The sequence below is a fragment of the Ornithodoros turicata genome, chromosome 5 (assembly GCF_037126465.1).
Source record: "Ornithodoros turicata isolate Travis chromosome 5, ASM3712646v1, whole genome shotgun sequence".
Classification (NCBI taxonomy): Eukaryota; Metazoa; Arthropoda; class Arachnida; order Ixodida; family Argasidae; genus Ornithodoros; species Ornithodoros turicata.
Genome location: NC_088205.1, coordinates 20,000,443 through 20,021,238, shown reverse-complemented (window position 1 = coordinate 20,021,238; position 20,796 = coordinate 20,000,443). Strand labels below are relative to the sequence as shown.

Genomic DNA, 20,796 nt, shown 5'->3' with positions numbered 1-20,796 from the left:
AAAAGGCGTACGCCTCCCGTTTTAACACATCAGGGGTGAGAACGATGTCATCTGGGATGGTGGTTGGCTAGGAGCGTGCAATGCGGTGAAGCTCTGTTTTTAGAGTGCACACGTAACTAGTTGCTGCGCGGTGCTAACACGTTATCCATAAGCAAACAGGCAAAAAGAATCACCGGCGTCCGCATTGAGAACCAGCTTAGTGTCTCTGCCAACGACTGCACCGTGCACGGCTATTGTTTCAGGCCAGGGAGGGAGTCTAAAGGCGTCACAACAAAAGTCTTCTGTTGCCAGTAGAGACCGATGCAGAGAATGTCCCGCAAACGAAAAACAGCACGGGAAGAAGAAGATTCTGCCAGGGCAGGTGCTCGTCGTGAGGCCCGGCCAGCTATATTCCTGGTCTTTCACCAATGGGTTGAGGAGTGATATGCCTTATCAGAATGCAGCGTTCGTTCATCTCAGTGGGCCCTACGGGGACGCTGCAATTCCGTGGGGGTGTCTACTGGATATACTGCCTCTGGATGTTCGTAACAAAACGTTTTGGGCGTGTTAAAGGCTCACGAGAAAGTCCCTTTGACCGATCAGCTACAATATTCCTCCTGACAGCTCAGTCTGTTACCCACTCTTACTGTCTGGAGCCCTGTCTTCCCTATTGTTTGAACTACCAACCTTCCGGAACTGCTTTTAGGGTGTCCTTAAATCGGCTGCTCTCTCGACCCCTAAGCTCATGGTCAAACAAAGCTCATCAACGCAAAGTGCTGCTTACCTTTGCGGACAATGTATACGAATGCAGTCCATTCTGTGAGGTTCATTAATATTTAATGTTTTCACGAAGCTACCTCTAGCAGTGAGGCAGATGACGCACCATTGGCATCATCATTAAAATAGAATGCTGTTCGGAGGGACGTACCGCGGTATTCTCGATCGCCCTCAGGAGTTCCAAGCAGGGTGTGCTTCAATTAGGGACCCTCTCTTTTTGCTTCTTTCATTTGACTGTATCCGTCGTGCAACCTGTGTTCTGTTAACCTTGTATCAAATTCGCTACACACACACACACACACACAATGTTGCCTCGACCGTCGCGGGTTCTATCCTGGCCGAGGACGATAGCAATGTGGGGGAGGTAAACATTGCTTCCCGCACCGTGTGTCGGAGATTTCCGGCGCACGTCAAAAGAACCCCAGGTGGTCCAAATTATCCGCAGTCCTACCTTGTGGCACCTGCAACATGTCGCCACACTGCGCAGACAAACCTTACGTGGAACATCACAGTACCATTACCATTACCGTCCGGCCTCTTTGGAGATCACTAGGGGAGGGAACGGCAAGGGAAGGCTGACATCTCTTTTCTCCTACTACAACAACAACAACAAGGCACTGCGGTAGAGTACACTTCGAGAATGAAAGAGAGCTCCCCCTAGAAGGCAGCTCTAGGCTCTAGGAATTCCTGAGGGCGGAGCGAGAGTACGGCGTAAAGAGAGAGCCGCTTGAAAGTACACTAGGCACTAGGGATCCCTGAGGGCGGAGCGAGAGTATGGCGTAAAGAGAGGGCCCCTTGAAGGTACACTAGACTCAAGGATACCTGATGGCTTGAGCGAGAATACAGCGGATTCTTCTTTAATTTATTGCAAGTATTTAGGTTGTATGTCGCGTTCTACACTATCACTGCAATTTACATTCCCTTCTTCGACCCCTCACTGCTTCGACCACTTCGACCCCTCACTGGAGTTTGTCATCGGCTGCCGCTGTACCCGCGAGGAGGAGTCCCTTCTACATCGTCTTCGGCTGAACGTTGCCCTCACCCGTTCACTCCTGTTCAAAATGGGCCGCGTCTCATCTCCCACTTGCCCCTACTGCGCCGTAGAAGACGACATCTCTCATCAACTCCGCCACTGTCAGCGTCACCACCATCAGCGGGCCGTGCTCTGGCAACACCTCTCAGAGCTTGGGTGCACGGACGGACAGACAGTCGTTTCTCTCGCAACACTCCTTGGCCCTGTGCAGCGAGCTAACCAGTGGAGAGTCACAAAAGCGTTTATAGTTTTCCTTTGCTTTCTTCTTTTTTTTCAGGGAATAGCAAACCGGCGTGCTGCATGGCTGACCTTTCCCCTTTCTTTTTTTTTTCTGCCAATAAATCCCCCCATTCCCTTCTTCTTCTTCTTTTTTTCTCCCTCTCTCTCTATTGGGAATACGGAATTATGCATATCAATGTTTCGCCATCTGGCTTCACTAAACAGTCTGGTACAGCTCGGTGATTATCCCAAAACCTTATAGCAGAGCTTGAGTCAAGACTTTTGCTTTTCAAACTTTGTAACATTGTGGGCGGTTATGTGGGCATTACTACTTGTGGAGCTTTTTTTTTCCTTTTGCCAAAATGCTTATATTTTATTTTTTATGTTGCACTGGTGCTTCATCTGATCAGAGTGGGGCCACAACCACCACGCTATGTGCACACACGAGAACGAATCTGCTCTCATTACACAACGTCTCAGCGATACATGCTTTCTTTTTTATATATATAAGAAATCTATGGGAGCCGCACAGATTCTTTCTTTCTGCAGGTGGCTGGTGCGGCCACACGGACATTGGCTGCATTGGCGTAACTACCCGATAACTAATTACCGAAGATTAAATAACCCACTCTGTACCACGACCTACTCTATAAGAACACGACCATGACACTCGCCGATCCCCCTATGGGACCGCCGTCCGCGGCCCGAAGCGGGGAAAACCGGTTTTGCGATCAACATGCTCGCTAGGGGCGCCACGTGCGCACCCCACGAGCGAACGGGAGGCGGCTGCTGTAATATCGGCAATGTTTATTAGCATTGTTTGATGCGTATGTCTACGCGTTCTTTTCGTGTATCCTGATGCGATAGACGTGTAATGTGCATGCTTAAGGCAAGTTAGTTCTACCTTACGCAAAATACATGAATTCTCGCGCCTAGAGCCGCCTTGCTTGAGAAGGTGCTTGTATTGGATGTACGGTATCCCGGGGGCCCCTTTTGATGAACATCGTTGGTAAAACATTCACACAGTGCTTCAACCGATGATAATACGAAGTTGAACTGGAGATCAGTGATTGATGCGATTGTGTGTTTTGTGGCGTAAAAGCATCACGGCCATAAAGCGCCACAAGCGAGGTAGTAATTGATGTACGCGGCTGTATTTCCATGCGCGATCGTGCTCGTCCGTGCCCATCGGTATGGCAGCGAGCCTCCAACATTTATCCGTGGACCCGTAGTTACTTGACTTTGCGAATGGGTATATTAGCTGCCATTTGATTGTCACTACTGCACAGCATGCAGTGTTAGTAGGTTTTAATTCAAAGTTATACAAAGAACCCAGCACACATAACTGAACAGACACTTTTTTATTCCATTTAATTTTGTCTGCTAGCTATTTCAGCTATTTCATTTTGCTAGCAGAAATCTCACATCTACTTTGCTTTTTCATTATAATCATGTTGCTATACACTCGACACCTTCAGGACCTTTCGCGATGATGGTTTCTCTTTAATGACACGTCGTGGGGCTTGCTCCTTGGTATTTTCTTTGCACTCATGTGAGATACATGGCCTCATGAACTTGGTCACAATCAATGTTGCCAGCTGTGTGGTGTGGCTGCCATCCTTTACGCAGTGGAACAGAGGATTTTGTGTGACGTGCGGAAGCACAAGTCTGGGAACAGAAGGGGGCAGGCATTGTAGATGACATTTCAGACAAACAGTGTATATCACCTCAAGAAGTTCTTCAGTGGGTGTGGGTGCTGCATTAGGTGGGGAAGCAGCTTCTGAGCAGCCTCTTCAAGGGTCACAATGAAGCCAACAAACGCAGCTGTTGGATAACTGAGACCACCACGGTCGAGATTAAAGATGAGTCCGGTCAGCAAAGACGGTGAGCGTTCACTTAGGAGACCTTGCAGGCATCCATCACATGGCATCTTTTCTTTTACCACCCTAACGAGGTACCCTCCAAGAAGGGCTAGGGTAGCACTTTTTAGATTCTGCTTTGGTGTCACTGGAAAATAAACTGGGCTTAGTACAGAGTGCTCGTAATATCGAAACAATAATGCATACCAGAACTTTCCAAAGGCAGCAGGTACTGTTTGCAGTTGTCGGGCACTGACACATTGTTAGCTGCTTCAGAAGGTGTAGTCGCTCCCTGTTGAATAGCAATTTCAGATCAGATATTTTTATCCTGTTGCAGCCATTAGGTTCCGAAATGAGCGCAGAGGTGACTAACGTTCTGTCCTGTCTCCCTCTTCCTTTTGGAGAACATAGCCTGGCCGTCACTGGTGAGGAATGCCTTTTCCCCCTTAACATTACCATTTGGTGAACTCTGAATTATCCCTGTCACCAGCACTCTGCGTAACGCAGCCACAGCTGCCCTTGCATCCGTTCGATCATTACCACCGTTCAATTGACGTAGTGTTGAGAACAATGACTCAACAGCATCACTAGAGAATTTGCCAGTCAGTACATACTGGAATCCTCCATCGAGAAGGTGGCGTGTGCACATCACTGTTGACATTGTAGTAACTCTGAGGGCATCATAGGTATTGTCCGAGAGGAAGGCAAGCTTGGCTGGTGCTGCTGTTTTCCATGTGAGAAAGTATTCCAGGAAGTCTTCCTCCAGCCATTTCAGTCTATGAATGAGGTTACATATCAGTTAATAGCTTCATGCTCCCAATACCTGTATTATAATGACTTGTGTAAGCCCACCTTTCATCATCAGCTGAGTAAAAGGGCATTCGCGCAGCATCCCGTGTGAAGATGTACCTTGTGCTGTTCTTGATGTTATGAAGTGTAAACCAAGTGTATATCATCTCCATAAACTGGATAGTGGGGAGACAGTCATCAAATCCATGAATCCCCAACTCTTTCCCATGGCCTTTAAGATAATGAAGGGCACTTGTGACTTCAGGAGCAAAGACTTCTACAGCCCTCTGAAAATAGCAAGCAGAGAAATTAAGGGCTGCCAACTCAGTGCATTTCAGTTGCTACCTTACCTTGACGTTCATTTTCTCGAAGTTCGTGGGAAAAATGTGCTTCCTGGTCAAGAATGACACAGGCCTGAAGTTGCTGGGTAACTTTTCTTGAATGTCGTAGAGCCGACGCAGATAGTGCGGGCTGATGTACTCGCCATTGTTTTGCAGAGTTCGGCGGCTGTCCAGGAACTAGAGTGCGAACAATATTAGCCAATCTGCTCAGCTAGCAGTAAATATGGTAACTATTCCCTACCTGTGAGCGAATATTCTTAATGATGTGACAGTAGTCAAACGCTAAGTACAGCGGCCGCTTTGGGCACTGCTCGTCCAGGGGATGGTTGACAACAGGAGATAACATGCCTCCAGCCAGCCGTGCAAAGGCTTTGCAGTTGGCTGAAAGGTTGTCAGCAACTAGCCTGGTCACTTGAAAGCCAGCCCTCTCGACAGCTGTCATCACTTTAATGATCAGCTCAAACAGCTGCTCACCAGTCAAACCCTTTGTGAAATAATAGCTGACCGGTATTCTGTAGGAAAGTGATGAAAGGGTAACAAAACAATTAGAGTGGCATATTCTATGACTAATTGTTACCAGGAAAGCTCACCGATATGAAGTTGAGAGTCCAACCAATACGAAGCAAAGGAGGTGAGATGCTAATTTGCCCTCCAGGCCATGTCTTCCTTCTTCACCACCAAGATCAACTAATCCATGAACAACGTCGCCTTGACGCTGGTAGAACTCTGCCTGTTGCAGTGACATTTCGTCCATAACCAAGGAGCCGTGGAGAGCCTGTGGACAGTGTTGTCTGGCTTCCTGGGCAAGTCTTTGCTCTATCAATGATGACATTGCTGTGGCAGTGCAGGGTCCAACATAACGTTTTAACGTCGCTGGGCAAGGCAATGACAGGAGCTTCGTGTCGCGGACGAAACGATATGCAGCTGGTGACTGTGCCTGCGTCGGAAAAGAAAAATGAGAGAAACACAGGATATGTAGTTGTGAAAGGCCGTGCAGCACGGGAATGAGTTCCCCTTCAGTCACCAACTCACATGCCATAGAATAGAGTGCCGGATCGTCTCTTCTGTCCACCGTGGTTTTGTCTTCTCAAGAACCATCAGCTGCTCTTTCAGGAACAGCGCACGGGGGTCTTCTTCTTGAAGCTTAAGTTGTGCAAAAGTGTGGTTATATGTTAGTGGTCCCTAACCAAATAAAGATTTCAGGTTACCTTCCGCTCCAAAACAGTGACATTGAAGTCTGACAACTTCTGTTGTGCATTCTTAACATCATCGGAAGCTGACCTAAGCTGGTTCTCCATGGTTTTCAGCTTTGCCTTCTCTCGTCTGCATTTCCTTTCCAGTGTTTCTATTCTAGTGTACAAGCGAGATATATCTGCTGATGACAGCTGTGTTTGACAAGTAACAGAAAGTGCACTTGGTTCCTGTAATAAAAGGACTTTTTATAAATATAATTAATTTATAATAAAAGAATTTATTAACAGCACAATTGAGGGCACACTTGAAGAAACTCTTGCATCATATTGCACGTCTTACCTGTTCCACAGGTTCCAACTCCGTTGTGCCGTTCGCTGTCGCGCTTCCGGCTGCTAAACATGGGCCAGGGTTCAGACTCGAAGATTCCACGAGCTGAACACAGTCGGCAGGTGGTACGACTTCTTCGCCTAGCGTAACAGGTCCCGTTCGGCTTCGGGGTTTTAGCGGGTGCTTTACCAAAGCGCGTCGTACCGGCTTTGCTTCAGGTTGTTTATAGGTGGGGTACTCCTCAAATACCGTAGGAACAGCATCACGCCTCAGCCGCTTGCACTTCGCGCCGACGATGAAGTCCTCAGGTTTGAAATGACGAGAGCATACTTTGGAGCGGTCCGCCGGCAGCCACGCCTGATTCGTTCCTACAAGGAGAAAATACCATACGCAGAAATTATGCAAGACTCTTTCGTAGATATAGAAATGCGACTGGGGCAACTTGCATTAAAACAGGAAGCTATAGTCACCTGGGTCTGGTCCACGCGATACGTTGCGCAGCCACTTCTCTCGCAACGCAGCATCCGACGGGTATTCGTGGTACGAAATACTCGAGTCCGACACTCCTTGCTTCGACTTGCAGAGTGGGACGGTGCAGTACACCATCACAAACCACTCAATGGACAACGTGCGGTTAACCAGAACTTCATACGGCAGAAACAGGCACCCAGATCAGGAACGAAAACTACGTATCAACACGTGAAGCGGCGTCTGATGAGGGGGTTACTTGTGGCGCCGCGCCCTTGCTGCGGCCACAAAGAGAAACATCTTCCCCGGCGCTGGAGAGAGGCGCAAGTGCTATGGTCGTGTTCTTATAGAGTAGGTCGTGCTCTGTACTTAGGGGCTTGGTCTCGTTTCTGCCACCAGTTGGAGAGCCTCCCTTTTTTCTCCTACCAACGAAATTCTCTGTGAGTGCCGTTAGGACGGTTTCTCCCGGTTGTACGTCCAGCTTAGCACTTCCCGCTTTACTTGCTCTCGTAGCCAAGAATAACACCATTCTGAGCTTTGTCTTCGTCTTCCAGGGAACGTTCTTTAAAATAAAAATGGCCTCTTCGATAATGAACTCGTTTTAGTTTGTAGAAAAACGAAACGAAATGTGGGCAAGCTGGTGTAGCTAACATTTCTCTGAGTCTATGGGGAGTTATGAACATATTACAACACATAAACGGACGCGGCGAGACGCAAAGCTTTACTTGACTGTCGGAAGTGGTCGATTGAGGCGTTTGGTCTCAAGATCAGGGATCGGAACCGAAACTGAACCCGAACCGAAAACCGGAAAAAACCGTTATTTTCTGACGAACCCGAACCGAACCGAACCCGAACGATTTTTTTGCTTGTCCGGAGCCGAACCGGAACTGAACCGAAAAAAATTGATACGGTTACCGGTTCGGGAATCGGTTCAGAGGTGAATTAATTGTACTACTGACCGACCTTTTTTTTTGCTTACCTGAACGGTTATCTCACGCCTTTCTCTTACAATCGTGTACGGTGAGCATAAGCTTGCTTGCATGTAGCGAAATTACTGCCCGTGGACCGGTTAAACCGAGGCCGAAAAAAGTAACTGTTCCAATCCCTGTAAATGCCCCGACCGCTGACAGATTTTTTTTTGTCTGTGTATGTGCGAGGGGGGGGGGGGGTTCTCCCTGAGCCGAACCTGAACCGAACCGATATACCTGAACCGGTTCAAGCTGATAATTTCGGTTCAGCGGAGCTAAACCCGAACCGAACCAATATGCCTGCACCTGAACCCGAACCGGACCGAAAAAAATACCGGTTCCGATCCCTGCTCAAGATGCTGATTTTGGGCTTATGTTAAGTGTTTGCATGAGCGTTTTCTCTTACAAAAACTTATCAACAGCAGGGTTGTACTTGAGGACTCTGGTTGGTGGTCTCCTAAAAGAAAAATGAGGACTCTTATTGTAAGTTGGGACCGAATTTTACGGGTTAAAAACGTCATTAGTGACCACTGTTCTGGACGCATCCGGAAAGGAACATCCGGGATAAGGGGACATTCGGGATCCCATATATGAAACAGATATGGGCGGCATCGGTCGACACTATACGTAGCTAATTTTTTTGTCCGAAAGGTGCTTGGATATTACATACACTAATTTTAACGATCAGCTCTGCTTCCGCAGCTACGGAATCTCCGGCGCCGTGACTTCACTCTCTAAACGGAGGAGAGGGAGGGCGTCGCTCACAGGAGGAAAGGCGCCATCCAGACCAGTGTTGGGGGTTTGAAATCTACATTCTTAAAAATGAACTTTACCTCATAGCACGCTCCTAGCCAGCCATCATCCCAAATGACACGGTTCTTTCCCCTGATTTGTTGAAAACGGGAGGCGTACGCCTTTTTTGTGACACTTATGCCGTTCATAATTGTTGGTGAACGTGGTGAAGTTCTCTTTTAAGAGTGTATGATTTGATTTAAATCCACAAAAGAAGCTGGCAGATTTGATCTAGATTGGATTGGCTCCGTTATGAGCAGGATTTGGATTTGGATTGGATGGCTTCTTGCTGATAGATTCGTATTTGGATTCACTCGAGTCCGCGCCGGAGGTTTTATGCGTGTGGTGAATCGCCCACCTCATCATCATCCAATGTATATGTGTGTGTTGGGGGGGGGGAGGGGTAAGAACAGCATTAACAGCAGCAGTCTCCGATAAACGGGCCTCGTTTGAAGCCAGCTATACTGGTAGCAGAATTGAGGGACAATCCTACGTTGACCAAAAATACGTTTTCAAGTTTGCCACCGCTATCAACACAAATAAAATTTATTATTTCGCCATGTACCTCAAAAATTTGGCCTGCGAAATGGGACTTGGGACGTGCATGCTTGCGCGACTGTCTATTGAACGACGGTCTATACATGACTTCCGGTTCCACACTTTCAATTACTATATGTAAGTCCATTTAATTAACCTTTTTATTATCCTCAATTACTTCCAATTACCCTTTAATTACCGTAGGTAACCGCAGGGTACCTCAGGTAATGTTGAATTTCATTGAATTCCCTTTAATTACGTTTACGTGCTTTAATTACTCTCAATTTTCGTTTAATTGACGTTAATTACATTTAATTACCTCCGGTAACCTGCGGTTACCTTCGATAATTGTGAATTTCATTTAATCTTTCTCCTAATTACATATATCTTACATTCACTACCTTTCAACTCAACATTCTTTATTTATTTATTTATTTTCACTGAAGGTGCAAGGCATACTGTACATATCGTCCGGCCTAAGCCCCAGGGGGCTTGTGAGCTCGAGACGGCTAGAAAGTGACCATCTAATTAACAGACTGAACAATATAAACAATTAAAAGAAGAAAACTTCACCACTCAGTAAGGCACAAGCACTAGTACAACAAGTCACTTAAGAAAATCTTAATTTCTCTGACCGTGGTCAGGGAAGGAACATCAGAAGGCAAAGAGTTAAAAAATTTAGGTACATATTATTTTCGTTGGCCTTTCCCATGATTAGTGATGATTCTGGGCGCGAAGGATGGTTCCGGCTTCGTAACGGGCCTCGTGTATAGACGTCTTCTTTTATAATCATTGGACCAGTAATTCTTTATAACTACTGTTTCCAACATGAGATTATCGAATGTTGGCATCCTTGTAATTTGGAAAAGAGTACGGTCTTCATCAACAGAAATAGGTAGTGCATACACTCTTAAAAATGAACTTCACCGCATAGCACGCTCCTAGCCAACCATCATCTCGAATGATATCGTTGCCTCTCCTGATTTGTTGAAAACGGGAGGCGTACGCCTTTTTTGTGACAATTATGAACAGCATAAGTGTCACAAAAAAGGCGTACGCCTGCTGTTTTCAACAAATCAGGGCAGATAACGATATCATTCGAGATGATGGTTGGCTAGGAGCGTGCTTTGCGGTGAAGTTCATTTTTAAGAGTGTATGTTACACTTTTCAAGGCAGAATTTAACGATTTATCAATTCTGCCTTTCCAACTAGAAGAGCAGTTGAAAAAGATCGTGATTCCGTTCTTCGTATTGAATAAGGAGTGAAATATTTGATGTTGTATAGGATACATCCAACTGCACGTATTTTTTTTTAAAACATAGGAAAGAAGTGAATTTCCACTTCATATTACTATCACAGGTGATGCCTAAGTACTTAAATGAAGTAACATAATCAACCGGCATACAAGCACAATCATGACAGTCGGAAACATGAAGATAAAGAGAGTGGTTACAAACAAGCCGTTTCAAGGGGTTATAAAAACAAATAAGCTTTGATTTGTTGGCGTTTACAGTAAAAGAATTATCATGCATCCAATCCATAACCGAACATGAATCACGTTGTAAATTATCAGAGGCTTCCTGATAAGAGGAATGGATAGATATTATCAAAGTATCATCTGCACATTGGAACATGAGAGACTTAGTCACCGCCCTTCTCATATCGTCCACGTAAATATTAAATAATAGGGGGCCTAAACAGGAGCCCTGCGGGACTCCCCTGGTCAACAAAGTGGCAGAACTAAGTTTGTCTCCCACCTTTACCCTTAGAGACCTACCTTTCATGTACGAACGGAGCCAACGGAAGAAGGAATTTATTTAATTAACTACCTTTAATTACTCTTACGTCATACTCTTAATCACCTTCAACTACTTCGATTTCATATTATTTGCCTTCATTTACATTTGCCCTCTTATCTCTCTTTTACATCTCCACTTATACCTCTGCCTCGTTGAGGCTTCACCATCTCATACACACACACACACACACACACACATACAGCTTTTCCACTTATGCACAGCTAATGCTAACACATTAATATTCGTCCTGCAATCAAGTTTAATTACTTTTTGACACAGTATATACTGAATTAGCCCAACTGAAGTAGATGTCTTCCATGTTTCGTCTGTGGTTCTTAGTTACGCAACTTTTAGGAATTCTGTATTCTGTCTAAAAAATGCGAGCTTCGAAATTTGCGGTCGGCTCCGAAACCATTTCACAGCTGTTCAGCAGTGTTAGTTCCTCTTCTGGATCTGTGATTGATTTTTAAAAACCCACATTTAAAGTGATTTGCTTTACTCGAATAAATTTAAATCCCGACTTGATTTGGATTTAATTTACCGTCTTCTGCAGAATGCGAATTTGATTTAAATTCGTTTTGTTTCCTCAAACCCCAATACTGGTCCAGACTCTGAGACACCAGCATCTGCCGCGGTAGTCCTTTTCTCAAGGTCGCGCCCACATTGGCTCGCAGGGAGTGATATTTTCTCTTTTTGCCAGACAGGGAATTCTGGCATACTCTCAACATCCGGCATCTGCTCTTGCCATGTATTCCATCGAATAGCAGTCAAACTATACGTCACTCTCTCGCATGGGGTTTTCAATACCGTAGTCAGCGATCCACGAGGAATAAAATGAGGTGTCCGCCCATTTCATCGAACGCCGTTTCATCGACGCATGACCAAGGTTAGGTCAGCATAGCCCTTTACGTATTTCACACGTTGGGGAGACTGACCAACACTCTTAAAACAAAGCTTCACCACATAGCACGCTTCAGGCCAACCATTGTACAGAATGATACCTGTGTCACTCTTGATTTGTGGAGAGCGCGGGGCGTACGCCTTTTTGTGGCAATTAACATTTCTGCTTAAGTGTCGCAAAAAGGCGTACGCCTCTCGTTTTCAACAAATCAGAGCAGATAACGATGTCATTCGGGATGACGGTTGGCTATAGGAGCGTGCTATGCGGTGAAGTTCATTTTTAAGAGTGAAGGCTAGGTCAGGAGAGCCGTTTACGTATTTCACATGTTGCCGCAAGAAAAAGCGGCGGCCACCGATTCGATGAAACAGCGTTCGATGAAACGTCCATATTTCGACGAAATGGAGGCTGGGAAGTGATCCAAGTTTGAAGCCTATATTTTCCTCAGACGCAGTAAGGATATGGGCAGCATTCCGCCGGTAGGCACGTCGCTCGGCAATAGCCAATCAACCGAGCGACCGAGTAGATAAAGCACCCTCTGGTGATGACGCTTAAAGATACTGTAGAGGAGATGGTGGAACGTCCCGGAGGGCTTCTCAAACCGTGGCTTCACTCCAGGACTTTGAAATGAAGCAACTTCTTCTGGTGGCACGTGTCCCTATCTTGGAGACTTGGTCGTTGTCCACGGGCCGCAACAGCATGCTGTTCTCCCAGAGTTTTTCCCCAAGTTTTCTAGACAGATGTCAGTCTACTCCGTGCTAACCAATCTATGATTCTCAAACACTTTTCATGGTTTCCAAACAGCACAAAACCTGCTCCTGATCGTACAGGCCTTGTCTTGTACAAAGTCGTAGTCGATTACAAGGTTGTTCAAGGTTGGCGTTGTACAAGGTGGTCACATTGCTCGCTTTTCCTTTTATTCGATAATATCACCTGGAAGCAACAGCAGGAGCGATGTAGCATATGTCCCGGGCAGACTTCACGAGGAACAGTGCCGTACGAAAAACCTTAGCTGGTGATAGGAATCCAAGTGACTAACACCAACGAGCAGATGCATGCTGTATCGACTTGGCGTAGGACACATAAAGTTAAAAGGCAAGAAATTGAGTTTCAGACAACTGACATCTCGGCCGATAAATATCTAACGTAATGGAATGTCAGACCTGATGTACAAGAAGTGTCTGACACTGAAAAACAGATGCCTCAGTCTCCCTGCATGACATTCCTCGCCAACAAACACGAGGTCAGCCGAACAAGTATTTCTTCTCAGTGCTGCTAGGCACGTGCACTCTCCTCTCCCAGAGCGTAAAATGAGGGCTCGACACCCCGAGTCCTTGAATGTCGCCGTGACGCCGTTTCGTTTAGGACGCATCAACAACTAACGCTGGGAACGGGGCCAAACAACCCTGCACTGCTCGAGGAAAAGAATCTTTTTTTTTTCTCATCTCTCTCTCGTCGGGTCCTGTTCGCTATTCGAAAGTGCATTGTGGCTTCCCATATACCTGGAAAGGCAGGAATTCGTGCAGGTACGACAATGGAATGTGCCGACATCTTTTTATTTTCATGTCTCCCTGTCTTTCTCGCAATGTGAATGAGGTCTCAGGTAAAAAATGAAACTTGCTGATGTGGTCCAGTTGCTTGGCATACTCGCGTTCCTGATAGAGAAACGACCCTAAGCGACCTCCATCTACGGACAAACACAACACACACAGCTTCCAAGAGCCCAAGGGAAGACGTTAACAAGTAATTCACGAAAAAGCCAGTGAGTGCCAGCGTATGTGGTGTAAAGGTAGACGAGGGCCACGATATTCCTGGTTTCGAAATTCACAGTCTCGAAACAAAACAAAAAAATACTCGATTGCTTCTAAGGTGACATACCGTTGTTCGAAAATTCGATACCACTAATTAACTGCTCAGCTTCACGAGTTTTCGATGCCTCTCAAAGTCATTTTCGCGAACGAAAGGCACACTTTAGCGGCCGTTAGGCTTAGCACCGCGGGCACGCCGGAACAGCATGTTGGTTAGTTTATTATCGGTTTAGTCAAGTTCGTTGTTTACACTTTTTTTTTTTATCGTGGAGCTAACGCTGAATATTTTTCCAAAGATACATTTGGGCCTACGTGCCTCGTAGTTGAGAGCAAGTAATTACGCGGACAGGACGACAGCAGAGGATTTTTCTAGTTTGCTGCAACACAGTACGAAGTCTGTGAAATTCGCCTGAAAACCGCACACAAGCTGTTTTATGAACGCTGGTTTTGTTTAATCTATAGAGAGCGATCAAATCTGTGCGGAAAGCGCGTGCAAGCGCATACATCCAGCAGCATACTCCGAAAAGCCCCGTTGGAAACCCCGTTTGCCTGCGGAAATCCGCTGAATTCAAAGGAGTTTGAGTTTAAGTGTTAAAAGCAATTGAATTCCAAGCAGCCTTTGTTGTCGGTGGGCCGTGTGCTTTGTCGTTTTTAATGTGTAATGCGGACCTTACTTAGGCATTCGCGTTTGATTGGGTTAAAATACATCGTTATTTTTTTTATTCCTCGCGGTTTTTTAATAAATAAAAAAAAGCCATGACAGCAGCATAGATTTTTGCAGGTGGGTTGTACGACCAGGCGAAAATGTTCTTAAAGCGAGTAAACGTATAATTACTGTACGACTCATTTCCTAAAAATCATTACTTAACTCCTTAATTAGGGGATTTCGGGCAAATATGAGACAGTGGAATGGGAGACAATCATCGTTGAAAGCCCAGTGTGTTTTCAAAATTCTGAAACGAGCACGTTGTCGCCGAAATGAGCCGAAACCAAACATCGCGTGTACGACCTTATCTGGGCCGCAAAGCGGTTTATCTGGCCAGTAGATGAGCCCCTACTCCAATCATCTCCATCGCTTCGAAGGACGTGGCCCTCGGACGTGGCATGAGCCATGTCCTATCTGCGTTCCTGATGCGCGCGATTTCGGTTTCGGCTCATCTGCGTAGCAAGCTTCGCCTATGGCGTTCCTCAAGGAAGTGTATTAAGTCCCATCCTCTTCAATTTGGTTGTGGCGGATATCAAGCGCCGCGCTCCTCGCAAAGTTCAGCTTTCTGTATATGCAGACGATGTGTGCGATTGGACCACCAGTAAATCAAGGCCAGCGATTCAATGCCGCCTTCAAAACTCGTTGGTTGCTGTTCAGTATTACTTCACCAAGGCTGGCATGGACATCTCGGCTGAGAAGACAGTTGTGCTCCCGTTCACGCGGAAACGCATGAGCGCCTTCCCTCTTTCGCTAGGCAATAATACACCCAGCCAAGTGAAGTGCCACAAATTCTTGGGTGTTATCTTGGATGCAAATCTCTCGTGGAGCGCCCATATCAGGTACCTGGAAGCGAAAGTTCAACGCTGGACCAATGTCATTTCTCACTTCGCTGGCGCTACATGGAGGATTGATCAGGAAGCACTCCTATCGAATCATGGGGCATTGGTTCGGGGAACCATTCTCTACAGCCTCCCGGTCTTACACGGCATCTCAAGAACTTCTGAACAGAGGCTTCGGTGTATGTTGGCCAGAAGCTTGAGGATCTGCCTCGGTGTACCCAGCGACGCTGCAATGCCCATGGTGGCGGTAGAAGCCCGTGAGTTGCCAGTAGAGGTCTTACGTCTCAGAGAAATTGTACGCCATTACCTACGCCTCGTCGCGGAAGACCGTCGTCACCCCTTGGTTTCGAAGCTCAAAAGGTGGAGACAGAGCAACATTTCTCACTGCATCGCTGCTGTAAAGCCCTTGCTACCGGCTTTTGTTGGACGATCAGTCGTCCCTAGGTCCCCTCCGTGGGTCTTTCCGATACCTTCGATCTCTACTACCATTCCTGGGCTCAAGAGCAAGAGGGATCACGTTGCAGCACCCGTGTTGCAACAACTTGCGCTATGATGCAGTGACGTTACCCTTCGCACACTGCAGTATTCACAGATGGGTCGACCAACTTACACTGCTCCACTGCTGCCTCTACAGTCCCGACTACGAGTATGTCGTCCTGCCACGCATACTGTCCCTCGCACGGCACCTCATCCACGTCTGCAGAGTTGCATGCCATTTTGTTCTTCCTCAAGCACATTGCATCCGCCGCTATCAGCAGCTGGGTGATATACTGCGACTCCAAGGCAGCTCTCCAGTGTATAGCGAACATGGGTATTCGTGGATCACTTGCGCCTGTGGTGGTGGACATACTGGAGGAACTAAGCCGTCTTCAGATCAGCGGGCACTCTATCTACTTCCAGTGGGTTCCTGCACACTGCGGCATCCGCGGCAATGAAGAAGCTGACGAGGCTGCAGCAGCTGTGTATCATTCCCGATCAAGCGTGCGGATTACCCTCCCCAAAGCCGACAGGCGAACTTTCCTAAATGATGTGGTGAGGCCTCTCGTACATGTGCAATGGTCTCGGGACGTTCCATCAAGAGTTCTGATGCGTGAAGTGGACCCTGACTTCGGCTTCACCATGCCTTCTCGTGTGCGTCGTCATTTTGCGTCGCTGATACACAGGCTTCGTTTTGGGGTTGCGTTCATCCCCCATTTCAAGCATTTGATCGGCCGCTCCGACTCGATGCTCTGCTCTCGCTGTGCTGTTTTGGCGGATACCAAGCATGTGCTCCTCGACTGCCATCTTTACACCTCCCAAAGAGCAGCTCCCCCTCCCCTACAGTGTCGCCTGCAGTCGATCACGGCTGCACCATTGGCAACCATTCTCGGCCCTTGGTCTAACCAGATTGACCATCGCCAAGCTCTCGAGTATTTCAACATTTTTCTCCGGGACACTGGTCTCCTCTCTACCCTATGATGTGGTGTACCTGCGTGTACCTGCTGTGTACTTGCGTACCTGTGTGCTGTGTGTGTGTTTTTGTGTGCTGTGGTTTTCCCTACCTTTCTGATGTCTTACTGACTCCACTGACCATCGACCCTATTTAGCATCGTTCATCACCTCATCATCAGGACACATCTCATCCTGCCCCATTGTGCCTTGGGGTAGTGGGCCGCACCTTACGTGGCGAATTTCCCCATTCATTATCATTAACTTATTTGTTGTTGTTGTTGTTCGCCTATGGATATTTCAACGCACGTGCTCGTTTCAGAATGTTTTAAAAATTAGAATGGCTTTCAACGAGGGCTGTCTCCGATTCTGCTCTATCTCACTTTTACACGAAAGCCCCTAATTAAAGAGCTCATGAATGAATTTTAGGTAATAGATATCTACCCGAGAAACGTCATCATGACGTTGGTAGACAGACTGAAACCGAAACAAGTCGAAAGGGGACGACTGGGTTCCACGGCACCTGTTCGCTGCCTCCTATTGAAAGAAAAGTAGGACCGAAGGTCGCGTCCATATCATGGACCATCGTAATCCCCTGAAGACCGTGGCTTTCGGGCGCGACCTTGTTCACCCCCTAGCTTCCAGCGTTGTTGAACGCTATGACGTCATTTGTTTACAAACAGGGAGAGGTCTGTTAGTTATTTTGTACTTGTCCGCCTGGCCGTATATAACCCACCTGCAACAAGCACCAATGTTGCTCTCACAGATATTTTATTAAAAACCTGTGAGCAATAAAAAAAAACACCGTGTATAAAAAATCAATGGTTAGCATCGCAGTAGGTACCCAATACCCTTATCTCCCGCCTACGGTGGTGACACTGCCCACAATTGTGAGGCCAACAACGGCATGCTGTTAACGTCACTACCACCATCAATGCAATGCAGGGGTGCCGCGAAAAGCAATCTTGCTTTATGTGGCTATCAGATGTGCCTGTGGAAAGAAAATTATGACGGATTGGATTGGATTGGATGTATTCCGGAATTACATAGCGTCATCTGTTGAGCGAGCAAAGAAGTGTTCATACGTCTTATGAGTAGCTTTCGCGGGAGGGTTCAAGCGAGGGTCGTCAGAAAGTAGCCTAGCGAGGGCAGGGGTCCGCAATGGGACGCACCCTGCGTCCTTTCAACAATGCTCACCGCGGTCCATGTTCGCTCTTGGGGTAACTGTTTCCTAGATGAGAGACCACAGAGCACGAACTCTTTATAAAACGTGCTACAAAGCCTCTATACCTGGAATGACGCTGCATGCGCTATTCTCCTGCGCGTCCTTCAGTAGCAGCTTTGTCTTAGAAGAACAGCTGCACGTTCCTCCTCGAATCCAAGAGACCAAGATCGTGGAAAACAAAAGTTCCCCTCCAACCGGCCGCAGTATACAAAAATACTCCTCACATTCAGACCTACTCTGTGAAACTATGTCTTCTTGGCAGCGTGTCGCAGTACAAAGCAAGTGGAATTTTGTTACTATGCTTAGGTGGCAACTACTAGAAGCAACTTTGTCTGTTGAGAGATTTTAGCCTCGGGAAAGGACGGTGTGAGGTCAGTAACCGGCCACGGTGTCCCGAGTCGAACGAGAAGGGCAACGCTTAAATTGCAACTGAGCTTTGATTATAATACGAACAGTGCTTCGTTTCCGTTTCCTTTTTTTCTTATCCAAGTTTTTCAGTAATGAACCATTTCTAGGTACGCGTATGCAAATTCGCCGCTACTTCTGGAGGCTGCCGCCATGTTTGTTGGCATGAAAACATGCTGTAGGTTGTGAGGCGACTTGACGAAGCTTTTTGTCGCAATGCCTTAATATTGTTGCGTCGTCGACTGCCGAAATATTCAAGGCGTAAATGTTCGGTTTCCCACCGGAAAAGCATCACCAAAAGAAAGCGGGAGCTTTGGATTCGCGCCGTTCGGCGCATGCAGAAAGATGGTTTCGTGTGGATGGTGACGAAGGACTTACGTGTCACGCTCTCCGTCCTCAACCGCTTTCTCATTGCCGGTGTTGGCGCATGCGCTTTGAAGCTGCCTGGAGCCTGGATAGGGTTCGGAATCCCGAGCCGTTTTTACAATCCCGGGATTTCGGGATTTCGAAATATGGATCGGGGACGGGATCGGGATTTTTTCGCAACTATACCCAGGATGTCGTATAGGGCTGTGTCCACTTGCACAACCATGCTACCACGAATTGCTATACAGGTCGCGTCTTCTGTCATCCCCACGGAACAATCTAACGAGAAAAAAAACTGCTCACGGGGCAAAACCTGCGTATTACATCAAGCATTAACACCGTGCCGGAAAGTCAACTTTGCAATGAAATGCGTCTCTTCTTGTCGTCTGCTACGGAATATCTTCTGGCTGAGCCCTAGGATATTACCAGCACTTAGTAGTGCACGAGAGGATACATACTTATGACGTACAGCAATTCTACTTACGCAGCCGCTAAAACCAATTATCTATTTCGCATCATCCGCTGGAGTATTCTGGGGAATGTCACTTGTGTGAATACATGGAATAATGCAGTTTGCTCGTCTTGCCTTTTATTCAACCACAGTGACTGTTGTGTTCTAGTGTGCAGCAGCCGAGTCTATAATTTTCTGAAAAGGCTGTCTCCATTTTCTCTTTTTACTTTCAAATATATGCATATGACGTTTAAAACATGCGTATTCGTGAGGATCAAAAGTACAAAAAATAGATTCTGTAGGGAGAGAGAGAGAGAGTTTCTGCAATATTTCTTGTTGTAGAGGATCGGAAGGCTCCTTCTGATTTCATGGGAGTTTTATGCTACTTGAGGGCTGTTCTCCGCTACGGCTTACGTAGTTCACATGAGTCAGCAGCTAACGTCGTCGTAATGTGTCGTGGACGACAAGGTTGGTTCGGTTTCGGATCGCAAATGATATTTTTCCGGGAAGGGACGCTTGAAACAAAAAGTCGATTCGACACCGTTCTTTCCCTTTCACTCGTACCACCGAGTTGTTGCCATTTTTTTGTCAAAAAAGCCGACATTTATAAGCTCGAAATTCTGGGATTTGGCAAAACGAAATCCCGGGATTTCGGGACATGAAATTATGCTGAAATCCCAGGATTTCGGGATCCCGGGCTCCGAACCCTAAGCCTGGAGCTGCCATTGAGAATGCTTGTAATGTGTTGCCTCGGACTGTACGAGCGTCACAATGATCGTTGGCATGAAAACATGGCATGTTATGAATATGCCTCAACAAGCTTTCGTGCGCATTTTTGGGTGCACCGCCTGTTGTGTGCTTCCACTGAAGCAGGCTATACCATTGTAAAGAAATGTTATCCTGCTATAGCCTCAAAAAATGCCAGCTAAGTCCACGTGGTGTTACTTCGTCATTTCACTGCCAAGAGCGACGCGTACATAGAAATGGTCCATTGGCTATTTTTGGCCGCTGCCAGCCGGTGCACGTGAGGACCTGCTTCTGACACATGTGCTGCGTTTCCTACGATGTGGCCCCGATTATGACGTCACTAGTGTAGCGGGAGAGAAAGCGTCGCGGTTTTCTTTGTCTTTGTTTACCTTCTTATTTGACACAGAATCCGATGAATTGAAGGTAACATTCTGAATATAACTAGCAAAGCAAGCAATGTGTTTTTTGTTGTTGTTGTATTTTTTTTTTTTTTTCAAATGACAAGTATTGCTGGAATTACGAGCGTAGAAAAATTGAGGTAAAAAAGCGGATGCCTTTTGGACATATTTAAACTTACTGGAACACATCTCATTCTGGATAGTGACGTAACGCAGCACTTGAAACAGGGAAGCGACAATGGGCAAGAACCATACCATTTCCGCACATTCAGCCGTGTCTTGTAAGCATTCGGTCCGCGTGTAAAAGTGACGTCACTGTGTAAAATACTCCCTATCCATACTCAAAAGTTCTGAGCATGGCATGTCAGTGTCTAGTATGTCCTTGCAGTGCGTAAGAACGTTCTGACACGCAACCGTTCGTTATGCTTAATTGACTTGATGAT

General features: G+C 46.7%; 2 protein-coding genes across 3 annotated transcripts in view; one reads left to right on the top strand and one right to left on the bottom strand.

Annotated features, from left to right (window-relative positions):
* LOC135394173 (myosin light chain kinase, smooth muscle-like) overlaps positions 1 to 20,796 on the top strand; it is a 49,923-nt gene that overhangs the window by 12,067 nt on the left and 17,060 nt on the right. The gene's annotated exons all lie outside the window — the stretch shown is intronic.
* Positions 6,602 to 7,124, bottom strand: LOC135395623 (THAP domain-containing protein 5-like). The gene is made up of 3 exons (XM_064626721.1): positions 6,989 to 7,124; positions 6,723 to 6,886; positions 6,602 to 6,658 (listed from the first exon to the last, which is right to left on the bottom strand). The coding sequence occupies exons 1-3, from the start codon at positions 7,122 to 7,124 to the stop codon at positions 6,602 to 6,604; spliced, it is 357 nt and encodes a 118-aa protein (XP_064482791.1).

What these genes read in the sequence shown, in the direction of transcription:
- LOC135395623 (XM_064626721.1), bottom strand. Translation starts at nt 7,124, where the DNA reads ATGGTGTACTGCACCGTCCCACTCTGCAAGTCGAAGCAAGGAGTGTCG. An exon ending in ATCGCGTGGACCAGACCCAG is followed by an intron (nt 6,887 to 6,988) that starts GTGACTATAGCT and finishes TTCTCCTTGTAG; the next exon opens with GAACGAATCAGGCGTGGCTG. An exon ending in AACAACCTGAAGCAAAGCCG is followed by an intron (nt 6,659 to 6,722) that starts GTACGACGCGCT and finishes CTGTTACGCTAG; the next exon opens with GCGAAGAAGTCGTACCACCT.